This window comes from Prionailurus bengalensis, chromosome C1 (assembly GCF_016509475.1).
Source record: "Prionailurus bengalensis isolate Pbe53 chromosome C1, Fcat_Pben_1.1_paternal_pri, whole genome shotgun sequence".
In the NCBI taxonomy this organism is placed as follows: Eukaryota; Metazoa; Chordata; class Mammalia; order Carnivora; family Felidae; genus Prionailurus; species Prionailurus bengalensis.
Genome location: NC_057345.1, coordinates 25783903 through 25804333, shown reverse-complemented (window position 1 = coordinate 25804333; position 20431 = coordinate 25783903). Strand labels below are relative to the sequence as shown.

General features: G+C 47.1%; 2 protein-coding genes across 2 annotated transcripts in view; one reads left to right on the top strand and one right to left on the bottom strand.

The window, feature by feature from the left end:
• The window catches only part of CSMD2 (CUB and Sushi multiple domains 2), a 543771-nt gene that overhangs the window by 192235 nt on the left and 331105 nt on the right, over positions 1-20431 (top strand).
• On the bottom strand, positions 11006-11866 carry HMGB4 (high mobility group box 4). The gene has a single exon (XM_043578673.1). It carries the CDS (start codon positions 11608-11610, stop codon positions 11029-11031), a length of 582 nt encoding a protein of 193 aa, XP_043434608.1. The 5' UTR covers positions 11611-11866; the 3' UTR covers positions 11006-11028.

The window sequence follows — 20431 nt, the reverse complement described above, 5'->3', positions numbered from 1 at the left end:
ATGTTAGAGTCAGAATGCCTGAGTTCTGATACTTGATAGCTGTGTGACCTCAGATAAGTTGCTTAACCTGTCTGTATTCCATCTTCTCACCTGCAAACCAGAGATTATTATAGACTCTGCTTCATGGGGTTGCTATATTAGATGAGTCAACACATGTGAGGTACTTAAAACAGTGTCTGGCATGCAGCACATGCTCAGAGTGGTCTCTCTTGTTGTCAGGTGGTACATAGGCACTCTACCCTGTGTCTTTTACTTTTGTTCTCACAATAACCTTAGGAAACAGAGTTTTGTATTCCTATATGCAAAAGAAGAAATTGAATCTCTGATGTTCGATAAATTGCCCAGGACCACCTAGCTAGCAAATGGTAGGGATAGATTTCTAAAGTGGAGATCTCTGATTCCAAGGCCTATGTTCTTTCTATTCTCTGCTGTGGCCAATCCCCATCATGGACCGCCTTGCTTCCCATAATCATACCCCCTCCCCTCCCGTTCCCTTTGCACCCACCCAAGTTAAGTCCAGTGACTCTGGAATCACAGCACCACTTTCGGCCCATGACAACTCTCTGAGCCTCAGTTTCCCTATTTGTGTAAATTGGCACAATCCCAGGGCCTGCTGAGAAAGAGAGCAGCAGCCCCTGAGGGCTGGAAACCGGCCTGGCAAAATCAGGCCACTGCTTCGCTGGGAGCTGGCCTGGCACCCACAGCAGACCCTGGTGTTGTCCTGTTGAACATGAACATCAGCATCACACAGGCCGTTCTATGACCATGATGGGTTAAGACAAAAACAGGACTGCTTCATAATCACATCTGAACTCGAGCACAAGCAAGAACATTACCAAGACACAAAGATGACCGACCAGTCCCCTCCCTCTGCATCTTGGCTGACATGAGTGACAGCTGCTGCTCTACCAATTACAACTTTAGTCCTGCTTCATTCTTCCTGCCTTCTAGATAAAATTTATGAACTACCCAGTTGTAAACATATGCCTACTTTGTGACAGCATCTAATCCACAGCAAAGCTCTACTTCCTTGAGCCCTCCCCAAATCACCTAACACAGGCTTGAATCCTATAGTAGGTCCTTTCCAATACCCCCTTCCTGGGACCTCCACAGTTCCCAGTGGTGTGCACTCTGGCTCATTGCCACAAGCCAAAAATGCCAACTTTGTTCAACTACAGGTGGATTCCTGGTGGTCTTTGGCTGTGGTTTGGTGGGTGGGATGGGCATCCACACTGCTTCTGGAATTAAATATGGTGATGCTTGAAGAGCACTTAGAAACGGGGCCTGGTCCAGGGAAAGTGCCCAATACATGCTAGTTACTAGCACTGTATTTATTGCCAAAAATGTCCCTCTTTGGACAAAGCTGGTGCACACCCGTTAACTCTAACCAGCTTCCTTCTTTTCAGAAGTCCATGCAGACACCCTCTCAGGTTTGCCATGGGCACTGAGCATGTCCCATTTGCACTTTACAGACCCTTTCCTCCACACCGCAGAACTCAAGCCCATAAAAACCTTTAGTACCCATGACTTTTGGGACTGCTGTCTGCCCACTGGGGCTCCGCTTAGAGAACACCCCCTCGGGGTGTTTTGACAGCAAGGTGGGTAGAAGAGAGGCCAGGCTGGCAGTGGAGTGATGATCAGGCTTCAGCAGTCCCCTTTCTGCTTGCTGGCAGAGTAGACACTCTACAAATGGAAGTTCCCTCACCCGCTTGCCAGAGCTGCGCAGGCCAGAGGAGTCTGGCCAGATTCTTCAACCCAAATGTACTCACAGCTGCATCCACGAGGGGCAGCCCCAGGGATGGCAGAGTTCTTCATGCCCACTGCTGCTAATTGCAGATAATGCATTAAAAATACAGAGCCACATCTGTTCATTTCAACATGAGTATCGAGGAATTTACGTGGTTTATAATGACAGAGTGTGAGGGGAGGAAAATGCTCACTCTGCCTGCAGACCAGACGCACAGCTGTGAGCAGAGAGCTGGAGGTGTGGTTTCTGGTGCCCAATAAATTCTCTGGATGCCAGCCAAGCCCTTTCTTGGAGGTGCCAAGGGATAGATCCAGGTATTTCTCTGGAAATACTACATTATGTAGCCAGTCAAGCACAGAGTGTGTGTGTTGGTGCTCAAGAAGCCTTCTGGGCCAGCTCTGCTGTATGCAGAGTTCCCATGAGGAGGGGACTGACTACTGCCAGCCACAGGACAGGAGGAGCAGTGTGCCTCTCATGATTCCAACAAGCAGGCACTGAGAAGCTGGCCTAGAGTTTCAGTTCCTTGCCTGCAAAACGGAGGTGTTTAAAGTTCTTGCCTCATTGGGTTTATTAGCAAATCAAATAATTACATCTGGTTCACCCCAAACCGTACCAGGCACAGCATAGGCATCCAATAAATGTTTACTATTATTATTTTACTGCATGTCAAGCATCGTGTAAGATTTTAAAGGGTACCGGGATGAATAAGGCAAAGCCTCTGCCCTTCTCCTCAAGTTTGGGAGACAGTTGATACAATGTGATCTGCAGTGGGATGATGATATGTTACGGGAGCACAGAGGAGGGTGGGAGAGTCAAAGAGGGCTTCCTGGAGGAAGGGCCACCTGACCTGACTCTCATCTGAAGGTAGACGTTTACCAGACCTAAAAGGTAAGGAGGATGGTCCCAGCCTGGAGTAGCATGTGCAAACCCCTGAGGAGAGTGTCAAGGTATAACATTTCTGGGGGAAATACTGCATAGCAGGGCCTTTGGGTGGATAATAATAAGCATCTATTGCTGTGTAACAAATTTCCCCAGAACATACAGCTTGAAACAACATTACCTCACATGTTCTGTGTGTTAGAAATCTGATTGTGATTTAGCTAGGTCCTCTGGCTCAGGGTTTCTCACAGGCCACAGTCAAGGTGTCTGCCAAGACTGTAAGTCATCTCAAAGCCCAACTGGGGAGAAGGGTTTGCTCCAAGCTTACTCACATGATTGAAGGATTGAGTGTCTCCGTGCTGTCAATCAGAGACTACCTCAGTGCCTTTCTGTCGGGCTTCAACATGGCTGCTTACCCCATCAGAGCGAGTCAGAGAGGGAGAGGATAAGATGGGAGTCCCAGTCCATTATAACTTCATCTCAACAGTGGCAGCTTACTATTTTTGCTGTGTTCTACTTGTTAGAAGCAATTCACTGGGTCCAGCCCACACAGAGGGGAGAGGATTGACCGAGGGCACAAATGCCAAGAGATGAAGATCATGTGGTCATTTCTGAAGCTACCTACCACAGGCTGCCCTCTGGCCCCCAATGACTCGTTCCTCTTTCACACACAAAATACAGTTACCCCGTCCTCGGGTCCCCAAAGTCTTATCCCATGATAGTATTAGCTCAGAGTATAGAATACCATCATCTAAATCCGGTTCAGGTATGGATGAGGCTCGTGGGTGTGGTTCCTTAAGGGCAGGTTCTAGAAGACGGTTACTCTGGTGCTATAGTTCTACAAAACCAGAGAGAAAAGTTCTTGGCCCCCACATACCCAACACACAATGGTGGGACAGGCATAAGGTAATGGTTACAGACATTCCTACTCAAAACAGGGGGAAATGTAAGGCATAAAGCAATCCCTGGTCCATAACAATTCTGAAATCCACCCAGGAAAATACTGGAACTTTCTTGATTACCTTCAAAATCTGGGAATAATTCTCCATGAGTGTTCGCTCCACCTTCTGAACTCTTGGTTTCTCCCTCTGAGTCATTTTTTTTCCCATGGGAGAAAGCATATATTGAGACTGGGGAGTCCAGTGACCTCTTTTTATTTTGTGCTGACTCCATCCCTCTCAGTCCTTCTTCTGATGATAGTTTTCTCCAGACCTTTGTGGGTCTTCGCTAAATCTGAGATTCACTCTTTACACAGAAGCCATGCCCACAGATTTCTTTGAACAAAACCCTTCTCTACCTTGAGTTTCTGCTAAGGTGACCAAGGAGCGATACTCTGATGCTTCCTAGAGGCCTTGCTGTTTGATCTGGAGGACCTGTGAGACCACCGTCATCTCTCTAAAGGGCCTTGTGTGACTGAATGACGCCCTGCTCTTTTGGTCTTCCTGAGGTCTCAACCAAAGGCTGCACAGCCTTACTCTCAGCTTTATCTCCAGACCACCTTTCCCTGACAGCACTGGAAAGCCATTTCTTGATTTTAGTGTCCTTTGCTGTCTTGGGAGATTGAGAGTTTTCAAAACTATCAAGTCCCAGAGTACCTGTGTGGCTCAGTCGGTTGAGCATCTGACTCTTGATTTTGGCTCAGGTCATGATCTCAGGGTTGTGAGATTGAATCCCACATCAGGCTTGGTGTGGATCTTGCTTAAGATTCTCTCTCTCCTTCCACCCCTCTGCTCCCCACTCTTGCTCGCTCTCTCTCTCTCTCTCTCTAAAACAAAACAAAACAAAACAAAACCTGTCAAGTCCTGACTCCTTTTTAAACAATTTTTCCCTTGATTTATCTCTTCTCACATAAATGTCAAGAAGAAAGTGGTCAGTGCCTTTGGCACTTTGCTTGGACCTCTCCTTGGCTAGGTTACTAAGTTGAGTGGGCCATGTTGCGCTTTCACATAACTCCAGACAATAGTGTTGCTAAGCTTTCTGCCACTACAAAACAAGGATCCCCTCCTTCCAGTTTCCATAACATGCCCTTGCTTCCTTTTGAGCCTTCACTGGCAGCATCCTCAAAGTCCAGATTTTTCTAACAATCTTCACAGAATATTCCCCTAGACTGCCCACTGTTTCCAAAGCCATCGCACGTTTTTAGGTATTTTCCATGATACTGTGCCTCTCTTGATAACTCAATCTGGATTATCACCTATTGGTTTGTAACAAATTACCCCAAACTGTGGTTGCATGAAACAACAGCATCTATTAGCTTAGTCTCTGTGAGTCAGGAATCAGAAGTGGCTTATCTGGGTCACAAGGCTGTTCAGTAAAGGTGTCCACTGGAGCTGAGGAATGATCCACCTCCAAGCTTATTCATAGTTGTTGGCAGGATTCATTCCTTGTAGGCTGTTTGAAAGGGGAACTCAGTTCCTCACTGGGTGTTGGCCAAAGCCACCCTCAGTTCCTTTCCACATGAGCCCCTCCACAGGGCAGCTTTCAACATATCAGTTTGCTTTGAGCAAGCAAGAGACAGAGACTAGAGAGACCATTTTTTACACCCTAGTCACTGGTACAGAAGTGACATCTTATCACTTTTGCCCTATTCTATTCATTAGAAGTAAGTCGCTAGGTCCAGCCCACACTTAAAGGGAGGTATTACACAAGGGTGTGAATACCAGGAGGTGGGGATCACTGGGAGCTACTGCAGAAGCTGAGTGTGGGCGGCAGTGCAGAGGCAGCAGGGGCTCGTGCTGTGTCAGACTGCCATAGGCGATGGGCAACCACTGAAACACTTTCCTGTTGAGGGGGAAGAGTCTTACATCAATCAGGCATCAGAGGAAGGACTGGAAAGGGAGCAATGGGTAGTGAGAGCTATTGCATGGAAACTTACAAGGGGATGGCCACATGAGCATATTCATGGCATCCCACCAACCCAGAGGTCAAGGCCAGCCTGGAACATCACATGGCCCCCTTCAGGCCCCTGGCTAAGCTTTCTTCTGCTTCAACTGCCTTTTTCTGTGTTGTTCTTCTCTTCTTCAAACCATCCTCTAGACACCAGGGCAGGCACCCTCATTCATAGGGTCCTTCTTACACACCAGCCCTCATTTACTGTGATATCCCAGATGTTTTGTGTACTCTCCAGCACACCTAAGGGCAAGTATTATTTTGGGGAGTGTGATTAGAGGTACATGACAAGAGAGTGTCATCCCCTTGGTGACTTAACCCTAAGGACCATGCTCTGTGCATGGACCTGATCCTCAGACTTAAAGGCCCAGAAACTGGATCATTTCATCCTCAGACAGTTGGTGCTTTAGTGGCATCTAAAATAAGCTATAAGATCCCAACACAGTTATGTGTTCCAGATGCTAATCAATTGTTTTTCAACTGGGATCAACTCCTCTGTAGGGATTTGAGGTAAACCCAATACATAAATATGCTCATTCCCATCAGGTTTGAAGTCCATTGGCAGGTGCAGGAGAAAAACATGAGGGTCAGCCTGTAGCCTCTATTACCAATGAAGTAATTGGAACACAGACCTGAGCGCACTCTGCAGCCAAGGAGGGGTGAGAAGAAAGAAAAGGATGGTCAGCTCCTTCTCTCAAACCCAGTAGGCAGATAAGTCTCACTCACTCTTCTAAGTGAATGGCTGGGTTGCAAGAGGGAGAAGAATTCATCTGTGAGCCCGGGACTAGCAGCATCAGTGTCATCTGGGAACTTTTGGAAATGCAAAGTTTAGGTCCAACTCCCAGAAAAATGACATTTTGGGGGACATAGCATTCTGTGTCCAACATGCTCAGAGGTGATTCTTTTTTTTTTAATGTTTATTTTTTAGAGAGAGAGAGAGAGAGAGAACAAGCAGGGGAGGGGCAGAGAGAGAAGGAGACAGAATCTGAAGCAGGGTTTAGGCTCTGACCTGTCAGCACAGAGCCTGACGTGGGGCTCAAACTCACAAACCACGAGACGACCTGAGCCGAAGTTGAATGCTCAACCGACTGAGCCACCCAGGTGCTCCGGAGGTGATTCTAACATAGGCTCAAGGTTGACAACCACCACTCAAGTGAAAGCTGTTCCACATGCAAACATGAGACCTGGGAAGAAGTGTCCTTATGGAACATTCTGCCACCCATGCCTACCCTTATGAATCACAGGAGTAGAAGTTTCACACTTTTCATGTTTGATTTTTAGCTTACAGTTGCTCCCACGAGTACCAAGTAGAGGCTCCTGATTTTTTCCCCTCCGAAAAAGAGACATGTCATGGGCTTGATATTTGTTAACCTTGCCTCTAGCTCTTGCAGACCTTGGAGGGGCTAGCATCTCCTTGTTGGCACTTGGTAGTCTCTGAAGACTCTAGAATGCCCAATAACCAGAAATCAAAGTGGATGTACATGGCTCGCCCTGCAGAAAACTCTGTGGCTTCCCACTGTACTTAGATGTTAAAATAAACTCCTTTCTAAGGTCTGCCCCTCTCCAGCTGCATGGCATCCACTTGCTCACACCTTGTCATTCTGGCCTCCCTTCCCTCCCTCTAATATGCCAAGCTCACTTCTGTCTCAGGACCTTTGCACTAGCTGTCCCACTGCTTGAAGAACCCTTTCTTCAGACCTTGGCATGCCTGGTTTCTACTTGTCCTTTAAATCCAAACTCAGATGTCATCTTTGGCCACTGATTTAACGTGCCCTCAACCTCCCTTGTCACTGTTTATCTCATTACCCTTGTTTATTTTCTTTGGAGCACTTGGCACTATCAAAAAATGATCCGGTGTGTTTATTTGTTGACTTATTATCTGTCTTCCCCTCCCTGGAACGTAAGAGATCACAGACCTTGCTGTATTCCAAGCATCAGAACAGTTCCTGGTATATTGCAAGCATAAGATTTACATAAATATTTGTTGAATAAATGAATAAATGAATGAATAAATGAACATAGGAAAAGCTTTAGGAGAGAAGGATCAGAGTGCAGTGATTCAGCCATTGAGACAGCAGTGGGCCCAAAGACTCTGCCTTCCTCTTCCCAAGGGCAGGGGCACAGAGCCCACCTGAGTGGGTCTGGAGCGCTGGCTCCACGCCACACTTCCTGCCTGCTTCTCCTCTAGCCCACTGACTTAGTCCAGGCTCCCACCTCTCCTCCTCCTCCCCCTCCTCCTTCTCCTCCTCTTCCTCCTCCTTCCCTCCCTCCTCTGTCATTACATTACAGTCATTAGAAGCCTACAGATTCACACCCTCCTGTCGCCTTTTTCATAAAGGAATGTTAATGGAATTTGTCTTCAGCAGGGGCGATGCAGACTGTTGTCAAAACTATGACTTGGCCACCCACATTCATGTAATTAATCACACAGGAAACCAGAAAGGGGCAGTATGAGGGCTGGGCCCGGCTGTGTGGCAGCCCACTTCCCAGAAAGGAGTGTGGTACAACACCCAACTGCTACCCATCAGGAGCCCACAGGTCAGGCTGGAAACAACTTAACTGGAACCACTACAGAGGAGTACAAGCCAGGATGGACTCTGCCCAGGGCAGGGATGGAGGTGGTCTTTTCCACCTTCAGGAAGTTACAAAGGAAAGGAAATTAAACAGTTAAAGTAGAGGCTAGAGAGAGACATAAGGCTAAAGACAGCCTCTTCTAGAATTATAAGAAATCAGGCATTTATTAAATACTGTATTGGTTATCTATTGTCACGTAACAAATCACCATACACTTACTGGCTTAAAACAATACACATTGTCTCATGGTTTCTGTGGGTCAGGAATCCAGTAACAGCTCAGCTTGGCTGTGAGACCTCACAATGCTGCAATCAAGGTGTCAGTGAGGGCTGGGTTTTCATCTGGAGGCTCAACTGGGGAGGGGCCCACTTCCCTGCTTATGTAGTTGCTGAACATTCAGTTCCTCATGGTTGTAGGACTAGGAGCTTTAGTTTTTGTTGGGCTATCGGTCTGAGACCACCCTCAGCTCCTAGAGACTTACCACCATTCTTTGCCATGTGGGTTTCCTCAGCTTGGCTGCTTCACCAAGCCAGCACAGAGAATCTCTAGAGCAAATCAAGTAGTAAGATGGAGTTTTATATATCATTACATAATCACAAAAGTCACATCTTATCTGTTTTCCTTCATTCTATTGATTAAAAGCAAGTTACATGTTCTGCCCATATTTAATCAGAAGGGATCATACATGGGTATGGATACCAGCAGGGAGAATCATGAGACAGCCACCCTAGAGGATGCCCACCACAGTACCTATTATGTGTTAATGACTGTGTCAAGTGCTCTTATATGTATTACATCATTTATTCACTAAAGCAACCTGCAAGGTGGGCATCATCCCCATTGCACGGGGGAGGACTCAGAGGAAAGAGAATTTGCCCAGGGTCTTGCAGACATTAAGATCAGAACCATTTGTACCACAGCACCAAGCCAATCTGTGCAAGCTTAGAGGCTGAAGGATTTGCATCTTTTCAGTGAGGAGCAAGGGCCTGAGGGAGGCAGGGGAAGCAGGGTAGCAAGTGCGTTACAGCTTCCTGTGAGACTTCAGACCAGGAGGAAGGGATGGGTGTGGATTACATGTTGAGAAAGAAGAAAACAGAGCACTTAGGTTTGATGATCTCTGCTTTCTCAATGAAATAGAAAATGAGGACGTCTCCTGAGAGAGTGGAGGTTGGGCTGCAGGGGAAGCAGAGCCAAGTTGGAACAACAACTGTAGGAAACAGGGAATGGGAAACAGGAATCTGGCCAACACCAGTACAAGGTTGCCAAGTAGGATAAAGCTGCTTCCTCCCTGAAGACTTCAAAGGTTGCCTTGGTAGGGGGTACCTGCTTCCACCCCGGCACTTTGTACAGTCTTCACTTTAACTGTGCCTTGTAGTGCTGTCGCTTATGTCCACAACCATCTCTCTCATCAGAAGGAAAGTTCTTTCAGGGCAGGCACCTAAGAGTAGTCTATGCGGGGCCTCCCGGTACCCAGCACAGGATCTGCCACATGTGAGTCTCCCACAAATAGCCTGATTCCAGACATTGAATTTTGAAATCACTCCACTCTATTACCTTCTATTCCCTAAAGGCTCACCCAGTCCTATAAGACTTTTCAAAGTAAGCCTTTTTACTTTTGTTTTGAGAGTACAAATAGCAGTACAGTATGAAGTGTAAGTGCATCATGGAATAGGAATAGAGATGGAATTAGGGAAGCCTCTTGCATGCATAACCTGGTGACAAAAAAGCATTTTTGCAATTTGGCCCAGTCTTTTTGATGTCAAGAAGCCAAGAGCCATTTCAAAATAGTTCGTATCAATCTATATTGATATGAAACATTGCCCATAGTATACTGTTGCCTGAAAAATAGTTACAGCACAGACACAAAACAATCTGATTTGTGTCAAATTACCAGTTTTGACTTTAAGTGGCAGAAAACCTAATTCAAACTAACTTAGACAAAAAGATGGAATATGTGGGTTCATCTTCAATGAAAATCTCAAGACTATACCCTGATGCCATAAAGACTAACATTGGGGCCCAAGAATGAGGCAAATGGCCCACAACAGCCTCAGGGCTATACTATACAGGGCCATAGGATCCCTTGCAAAAGTTCTGTGGTCCACTCTGATTGGACCAGCATGGGTCACATGACTGTAACTGAACCAATCAGTGTGACTGGAGGACTTCATCTGATCAAGCCTTGGATGGAGGCAGGTGCTATGAACAAGAGGAGAAGGGATGGATACCAGGTAGTCAGAAAGGCAACAAATGTCCATGCCCATGTGTGTTATGCTTATAAGCATAGAAAAATGAGTGGGTGGATGCCCACCAAAATTATGACAGGGTTTTCTCCAAGTTGTAGGACTTGGGCAGAGTCAAATGTCTGTTTTTGTAAAATCAGTCCAGAGCTTCATCCCCACTAGAGTAGGGATCACCACTGGAGTCTCATCTTGGCTAATGGTATGTAAGGCTTGCTGGAGGAGCAGTTCTAGAACTACTGGAGAAACCAAACCCCCCAAGGCCCACCTAAACTCCAGTTTCTCAACCTCTGCTGGGCCTGAACTGGGAGTGCAACTTGAACTCCAGGCTTTCTGGCCCTCCTGCTGAAGAGAATGGCAGGACTGAAGGACCGGTGCTCATGCACCTGACCCTGAGGAGAGTCTTCTGCCCTAGATAACCACTTGCAACCAGGATTCCCTTACCTCCATGACTTCCACTTTGCACCTGGAGACTCCCATCCGACCTGCCCAAGCCAAGCTCTGTAGGTACTGACCTCACGGGCTGCTCTGTGGACACCTTTGCTACCTGTCTCAAAGCCAGCCCTCCCCAGGGTCAGCTTCCAAACCCCAACCTCAACTACCACCCCACTCACTTCCTCCAAGCAGCAGCAGCCACGGCCGCTGTAATGCCACACAGGAGACCAGAGACAGGCAATACAGTTGAATGACATTTTATTTCTAATTGGATCCGTCAGCCTTGTCCGACTCCATTTTCCCTCTTCGCTGGTTCTTAGCTGACCGTTGGTGGCCCTTGTTGGCCTTACGTTGTTTACGGTAAATTTCCAGGTCCTCTTGGTACTTGGCTCTCAGGAGAGCTGCTCTTTGCTCATATGGCTGCTTTTCAGCACCTGTTGTTGCTGACCACATCTTCCCTGAGGCCTTTGCCACCTGCACTACAGACCAGTTCGGATTCTCCCTCTTCAGCTGGGCATAGTGGTCTTGGCAGAAGAGCAAGAAAGACGATGGGGGCCGTCTGGGTGCGTAGGGGTCCCTCTTTCTCCTCTTCTTCTTCTTGCCACCATAATTCATCATCTCTTCCTGGTATCGGGCTTTGTCGAGCTTGGCCAGGGCTTCATATTTGGCCTTTTCATGTTTTGAGATGGATCTCCATTTTTCCGAACACTTTCTAGAGAACTCTTTAAAGCTGAGGTAGGTATTTGGCTGCTGCTCTTTGAACTTGTTCCTGTAATTCAGCAAAAAGTGGATGTAAGAAGAGACATTTGCCTTGGGCCTTAGCTCAATTTCTTTTCCCATGTTCATAAGGTCATTTTTTTTTTTCTGGATTCAGTAACTTGGATAGCAGAGACTTCTGTCTCCACACTCCAGGAACAATCTAGAAGGTGCTCTGCTTGCGGTGAATTTTTCTCTCTGAAGAGCTACGGTCAGGAGTCAGCCTTTTCAGTGGTGGTGGCATTATTGAGTCAGAGGAGGGGACTGTGACATCATTCACCAGCCTGCAGCATTTGCATACAGCCACTCTTATTGGTTGGTTACTTGAGGGTCCATTTCTGCTTCTCATGAGCAATGGTGGTTCATCCAGACGAGGCTAGGGAGCAGCCCCTTCCTCTAGAATATTTCTCCTTGGCTTCCTGGAGGCCACAGGCTTTGCTCAGCAATGGGAGCTTTCAGTCCCTCAGATGTAGTAAAGAGCCATGGGGTCTGCCTTCCTTGCCGTAAGATTGTCAAGATGCCGCATGATCCCTTCCACAGTCAGGATGGAAATAACGAACATGAGGAGGTGGATGGCTCTGAGCTGTCATGATAAAATGTGAAGTCTTTCTGTTTGCCTTGAATGGTGGCAGCTCACACCATTCAAAGAGTTTAGTAGTGACTCTAAAAATAATCAGGTATGACAGCCGTGACTCGGTTCCTGTCAGGACAAAGTTGTCTAATTTAAAACCCGAGCATTTGGGCTATACATCTAAATTCTTCATCGCTCTGAAGAACTGGGGGGCGGGGTAGGTGGAGGGAGGAGAACCTTGAGGTTTTACTAATTACACTTGAGTCCATGAAAGTGGGGTCAAATCCTTGGCTTATCAGGAGGCCTCTCTGCTCTCATCTCAGGGATCCCTGTCTCTCAGGGTTAGAGAACAGAGCCCTAATGGCTACACTCAAACTAGCTGGCTTCTGATTTGTTGTGAAAGCAGTTGCAAATATTCTACCCTTCTTCCGGATGAAGGAAGAAAGAAAGACAATAGAAGTGTCATCTAGTGACCTTTGGACACTTTAAGGTCCTTGCTTGGAAGGTACTGGGGTTAATACAACTCGGTGGTTGATAATAGTGCTGAATCGATAGGGCTGGAAAATGGAGCCTCATTAACACAAAAATTAGGGTAAAATAGCCACTAACAGGTGGGAGTCTGAATTTGGGCTGATTTGCGTGACTCAAGCTTGTGCTTCACGTGCTGCCTCCTCAGAACTGGTGCCTCCGAGGCCGATGGTTCCAGTGTACGGCCTCGGTTACTGAGCCTGATGAGAAAGCTGCCTAAGACTAGTCCGACCGCACTTACAGTCATTCCCAGGGCTCCAGGACTGACTTCAACATCCATCTTCTGTAAAAGAAATATGAAAATTGATGAGCGTCCCTAGTCCTGAATTTTATCCCCAGCTCTGCGACAAGGCGACTGGACTACTGACCAGCCCCTTCTTTCCTGTAAGCCTATGATTTCCTATCTGTAAAATGGGTGCTTTGGACTGGCCAAGAAAGACCCTCTGGGTGACATGCTTTAGTTTTATGGCTGCATTTAGGGGCCTGTAAAATATCAGATGCCAGCTGAGGCAGTCTGGGCTAGTGGTGGGGGCAGAGGGGTCTGGCCAGTGAGAACATTTCTCAGCCTAGTTAGCTTTTTGTGCTGCAGTCCTTTTTCCCAAGGGCCACCGCAGGTTGGCTCACCTGTTTGTTGGATTTGAGCTGGGCTACCAAGGGGAATGGGACATAGCTCCTCTCCAAGATGGAAGGACTTGGCTAACATCTATAAATATTAATCAGACTCTGCTCAGTCTCACAAAAACCCCAGCGGCTCATCTGTGCCTCCATTCATGACCTCCTACCCTTCTCATGATGAAAAGATCCAGAAGGATTAACCCCATGATAATCATCTGGAGCCTAACAGATCTAGGAAGACAAGGTGGTGAAAGGTAAAAGCTGTGGCCACCCTTTGGTGTCTGGGCCACACTCTCAACTTGAAGAGATGAAATGGGGACATTGTCTGGAGGACCTTAAGCATGGTCAACATGCCTGGATTTCTAAATCAATGCTATGTGTGTTGGTAGCTGAGACTTTCCAACCTTCTCCACCCTGCCCTTTTGCCCTGGGAAGGTGAGACCACATCAATGAGTCTCATGCCATCTGGCTTCCATTTCAGTTTGGCCAATGGGGACCCCAACAGTAGATCAGGGAGAGAGGAAGGTGAAGTCAGGACACTTATTCTGGCTCCCTCTTCATGGGTTCTCCGACCCGGGACTGAGGTCTTGGCTCCAACTAAGGGTCTTTTCCAAGTGATTGACTCCTTCTAGGTTCAGGAATTGCTCCCTCTGCTTGTTCTCTCCTGCCAAGGGTGGTAAGAGCTCAGCTTTTACTAGCCTCTGAGGACTCTGCTATGCCTGTGACTTTTCTACACCTTGCCCTTCCCTTTGTAAAGAGCTTCTTTATTAAACACGCCTCAAATTCTTCTAATTTGAATGGCCATCTGTTTCCTACTGGGACCCTGACCGGTGTACCATGTTTCTGGCTTTCCACCATGAACAGCCATGGAGGTGGATAAATAAAGCAAGCGTGGGCACCAGTTCAGTGTCGAGGGTAGTGAGCTTCTCAAGGCCCAAGCACCCAGCAGTCACACAGCCCAGAATGGTCTGCAGGGGCAAACATGCCTGCCAGGGCAGTAGCAGAACAGGGCCAGATGGCCTCAATAGAGGCATCTAACAACACTTGTATTATGAGATGACCTCTAGGAAGGTTTATGGGTCTGGATAACCAGATAGTAAATATTTTCAACTTTGTGGGCCATATGGCTTCTATTGGAAGTACTCAACTCTACCATTGTAGCTCAAAAGTAGCCATAGACAATATATACACCAATGAGTGTGGTTATGCCCCTGATAAAACTTTACAAAAACAAGTAGTGGGCTGGAGGTCAGAAATCTGCTGACGCTGGTCTAGAGATATGAGTTCAGTGTTTTCTAACTTGTTAATTGCAGTTTACAATAGGAAATACATTTTACATTATGACCCATTTGTGCACATGCATAGTTCATAATATTTATATACTGCTTAATGTGTGCCAGTCTCTTTTCTAAGTGCTTTACCTACATCAGTTGATTTAATCTATAACAACCGTGTGTGTGTGTATGTGTGTGTTGGAGGAGGTGCTATTTTTATCCCCACTGTAAAGATAAGGGTCTCTAAACACAGAGTATACAGAAACAAAAGCTTTATGAAACTATACTTACTATGTGTGTGATATACTCTTTTCTATCCTGTTATAGTTCCTATTTTGTTATTTAAAGTGCAACCTGCAGACTGATCTCATGACCTACTTTGAACTGATTTGAAGAACACTATATAGGCAAGCTGAGGGGTAGCTCCTACTTTAGAGACTGTGAGATCCTCTTGACTTAGCAATGAATGATAACGAAGTGGAAAGAACATGGCCTAGAGTCAGGGAGACATGAGTTCAAATGTTAGCTTTGCCGCTTACTAGCTGGGTCTAGCTTGTTACAACCTTATCAATAAAGAGCAATGAGGTGGTAACAAAGCAGTATGGAGCAACTAACGAATGATGAGAATAATGTACCCATGCCATGTGGGCTGGACGTAGGGACTCACTTCTAATGAATAGAGTGTGGAAAAGTTCAAATTGTGTCTTTCCAGTGGAGAAAACTGACAGATACCACCTTAATCAAATAACGATTATCTTTCCCCAATTCCATAACCCATGGTCTAATCATGAGAAAATGTTAGACAAGCCCAAATTAAGGGATATTCTACAAAATACTTGACCGGTACTCTTCAAACATACCAAGGTCTTTTTTTTTTTTAATTTTTTTTTCAAAGTTTATTTATTTTTAAGACAGAGAGAGACAGCCTGAACGGGGGAGGGGCAGAGAGAGAGGGAGATACAGAATCGGAAGCAGGCTCCAGGCTCTGAGCCATCAGCCCAGAGCCTGACGCGGGGCTCGAACTCACGGACTGCGAGATCGTGACCTGGCTGAAGTCGGACGCTTAACCGACTGTGCCACCCAGGCGCCCCAAACATGCCAAGGTCTTCGGAAAGCAAAGAAAGCCTGAGAAACTGACACAAATTAAAGACTAAGTAGATTCAGTGTCTCAGTGCTATGGAAGATGTGGACAGGATTCTGGACCAAGAGAAAAGGCATTGGTGAAAAGACTGGAGAAATGCGAATGAAGTCTTCCATTGGGCTAACAGTACTGTACCAATGTTGATTGCTTAGTCTGGATACATGTAGCATGGTTATGTAAGATGCTAATGTTAGAGGAAGCTGGGTGATGGATCTACAGGAAATTTCTGTACTATCTTTGCAACTCTCTTCTCACTTCAAAATAAAAAGTCTTTCGAAAATCTCCCCAGCTGACAGTAATGTGCACCCAGAGTTGAGATACCTTGACCCTTCTCTTCCAGAAATCTCAGGGCAGATTTGACCCTCAATTGTAGTGGCGTATGATCTTGGCATATCTTCTGTAACAGTGTTCCCCAAATTTGGGGGCATGCTGGAACCATCTGAGGAGGTTTCAAAAATCCCAGTGCTCAGGCCACAAGAAGAAGAGCAAAAGTACCAGGCTTGGGCATCTAGTAAATGCTTTGATGCTTCCTTCATCCCCCTCCTGCCCCTCTTCCAGTGGGGTAGGAATCAGTGACTGCATATGCCCTCTGAGGAAGGTATTTGTGAGGAAGGTATCCTCTTGAGGAAGGATAGGTATGATAACGGCTCCACAGAGATGTCCACATCTGAAACCCAGAAGCCCATGATTGTGTTATCTACCTTCCATGGCAAAAGAAAGTTTGCAGATGTGATTATGTTAAGGATTTGAGATGGGTGGATTATCCTGGGCTACCTGGGTGGACTTTATGTAATCACATGGGTCGCTGTAAGAGGAAGGCAGGAGTGTCAAAAGTTTGAGATGGAGATGTGGTGACAGATGCAGATTATTAGATGCAGCACTGCTGGCTTTGAAGATGGAGAAAGAGACCACAAGCCAGGAAACGATGTGGCCAGAAGTTGGGGAAGACTAGCAAACAGATCCTCCCCTAGAGCTCCAGAGAGCACAGCCCTGTAGACACCTTGATCTTGGCCCATCGATACCCATTTTGGACCCCCATCCCCCAGGATTGTAAGACAATCTGTGTTGTTTCAGGCCACTAAGTTTGTAGTAATTTGTTAAAGCAGCGAGAAGAAAGGAATGTAGTATCTTTCTCATCCAGCTGATGGTCTGTAACATTTCCTGTGCTATTCTTAACCTCTGTTTGTGTTAATAAAGATGAAAAATTTATGCCACCGCTTATTGGATTAGTTGTGGGAGCAAGGAGCATGATCTACTCAATTTTACACACTCTTCTTCACTCACTTGCTGACTCATTAAGTCACTAATTCACTCGTTTGCTTACCAATTATTTCACTCTTAGATTCTTTCAGTTCATTCACTCACTCATTCGCCACTCATGTACGTGCACACATGCGCATAGGCACACACACATCTCAATAAATAGCTGTGAGTTGCTGGAGCAGTGTGACTGATTCTCTGATGGCCACTTATAAGCAGTAATTGAAGGACGGATATTGTCTTAGGAAAGGAGATGGTGGTAGAAAGAGGTATCTGAAATTTCCTGGAAGCCAGACTGGTGGGGAAGGCAGGGTTGTCAGCAGCTAGGCCTAGGCTCTTTGGCATTCACCTCATGCCAAGAACTGTTGCTCAATCGCATGTGACCATAATATTTTAATAATAGTGATGGTAATGCTTTAGGTATATCATTGCCAGAAAAGCCTAGAGAGAGATTAATTTTTCCAAGGCCACACAGCAATGAGTGGCAGAGCCAGGCCTCAGACTCTGGTTGGTTTGACTCTTAAGTCCATGTGTTTAGCCTCTACTGGGAGTCCCGGAACTCCTTGGCTGGGGCCAAGGAGAAGAGGAAGCCAGCAAGGAACAAGGCCAAGTATTGCAGGAGGAGGGCAGGTGGAAGGACCATAAGGAATCTAAATCTCAACACTTAAGGGATTCAAGGGAGACTTTTCTCATTTGGGTTGGAGGATCTCTCATTCCAGATGGATCTGGTCAGTTTATCCACAGTTCGTAGAATGCCCTGAGTCGAACAGGTAGACTGACTGGGGTAGCCCATAGAACCACACCAGCATGTGCAGGTAGGTCCACATGGAACGTGGGTCCACTACTGAGGACAAAGGCTGGTCAAAGCAGTGGACTAGTGAACAAGTAGACAGGAAATGGGACAGATGATCAGGCACAAGAATGGGATCAGCGTGGTGGGGGTCAGGCATACCTGCTTACCTCTGGCGGGATACAAAAAGGGAGGAGAGGATGAGATCTAGAACAAGACCAGCTTTGGGGAGATAATGCCCACAGTGAGCTGTGGATACCTCTCACAGGCCTTGACAAAGCCACTCTCTTATACCACAGAGTAGGAAGAGTGGTCACTGGTTTTTTTGTGTGTTTTTGTTTGTTTTTTTTACAGAATGTGTGTGTGCAGGGGAGGAGCAGAGGGAGAGGGACAGAATCTTAAACAGGCTCCACACCCAGCCTGGAGTCCAACACAGGGCTCCATGTCACAACCATGTGATCATGACCTGAGCCGAAATCAAGAGTCAGACACTTAACCAACTGAGCCAGCAGGCACCCTGGTCCCTGATCTTTTTGTTCAGCCCCCTGCCTCTTTCAATCACAATGAACATCTTTCATTTTGTTCACCTAGCACCAATCCCTCCCTCCCTTTGAGCACATTCCTTCTTTTGGAGAACGGTCCCAAACAGGTCTAGGAGGGGTCCATTCCCTTGGCTCCAGGAGTGGTCACATATGCCAGCTGGACTAATCAGAGGCTTCCAGTGGGCTTTTTCTAATTGGAAGGGAAGGGATCTCTGTATTGTTTCTGGGGAAGTGAAGGTGTGAGGGTGAATCGGAGCTGCTAAGGGAGGCCATGGTTCCAGACTTAAGCATCCGCCATTCGCAATAGAGAGAATGAAGCTAGCAGACAGAGCATAATAGAGATAGGGCACAAAGAGTGGGGCCTTGTGGTATCTGGGTCCCTGGGTCTAGTCTAGTCATCCCTGGGGCCAGCTACAGCTTGACTACAGCAGCCAATAATTTCTTCTCTATTCCAGGCTGATTTGATCTGGATTTCTGCCATTTGAAACCAAAAGTATTACCCCAGATGTGATGGAGATGAGCTATACGGGAAGACAGGAACTCTCCTCTCCCCTGTTTGTCAATTCTGTCCTTCCTATCTCCTTCCTCTCCCCTCGACTTGCTTGTGCTCCACCGTACAAACAGCTGGACCTCTGGTTTGTTATTCAGAAAGTATACATACAACACTGGCACATTGTGGGCCCTTAATAATAATAGTGAATGCACTTTGAGCACTTGCTATGTGCCAAGCACTGTACTTAGAGCTTTTATACCTGTTATCTCTCTTAAACCTCCTATCAGCTTATGAGGTGGGTGCTATTGTTATCCTTAGCAAATAGATGGGGAAACTGAGACCCAAAGCAGGTCAATTACCTGCCCACAGTTAGACAGCTGGTAAGTTTAGATCTGAGCCCTGAACCCAGACAGGTGCTTCCTAGAGCCCATGTGCCTAATCTTACCCCAGACTGCTTTCTTTCATGGCCCTTTGCCCATCAGTCTCCCTTCCTGCATGGAGACATGCCATGATCAAGAATATGTGGCTGTTGCGTCTTGAAGCCTGAGCAGGAGTTTACGAGCATCACCACATCACCCTGAATCATCACAATGCACTGTGAGACACACACTGGTAAAGAGAGACTCATAGAGATGCAGTCTCCCAGGGTCACACAGCCAATGGGTATGAAGCCAGCATCCAAATCCAGCAGCGTCTTGACTAGGACCCCTTGTTCACCGGCCTGCACATCCCTGAAATGTTTTAGGCCATACATCCTCTAGCCGACTGGAGGCTCATACCCTCAGCCTGGGCTTCAGAGCTGCCAGGATCTCAAGCAGGGCTGGCTAGCTGCCTCCTGGAGGGGGAGGGGCACATCGATGATGCTCAGGCTCAGAATGGCAGCCGAGTGGCAGGCAGAGGCTGGCGTGGGAGGCTCCTTGGTAAGCCATCTGCAAACGTTTCCTCTGGATGAGAAGTACTATCCAGATATAATCCCCAGAGGCCTCTGCAAGGTATAGATGGCTACCCTCCCTGAGAGGGGGACAGGTCCCTTCTCTGACTCATGTCTGCCAGTGACAGGTGGAAGATGGACAAGGTTGAGAGAGCAGGAGCTGGTGGAGGTCAAGCTGGGGCTGCCCAAGGAGGAGGGAAGGTGGCTGCCACTTGGAATGGCTACCCTGGGTGCCACAGAGTGCCTTGTCCTTCCCCTTTCCCTCCCCCCCCCCCCCCCCCCCCCCCCCCGCCTCCTGCACTGTTCTATCACCAGAGTGGATGCAGGCATCCTTACTTCTCCAGGGAAACCTAGGTCAGGCTACTCTGAGGTCTGCTTAATCCCTGTGTGCTCTGGAAGGTAAGGTTCAAGGCACTGATAAGATCCCATCCCTTCTCCCTTCAAACCAAAGCATGAGAAGAAAACAGTTCACATTTGTGAGGCACTTGCTGTGTGTCAGGCACAGTCCTGGACACCTTATATATACACAAGTTCACAGGACCCCCATTGCACAGATTAGGAAACTGGGGCCCAGAAGTTTTGGCACATACCCACATTTACACAACTAGAAAACAGCGGAATCCAGACTCAAATACAGGGCTGTGCTGATTCCAGAGGCCCGACCCTTAACCTTTGACCTCCCTAAGCCCATTGCCTCTGTGTAGGGGAACAAGACAGGTGATGACCCAGACAGGTGACATCTCCACCCAGGCAGAGACCTGAGGCA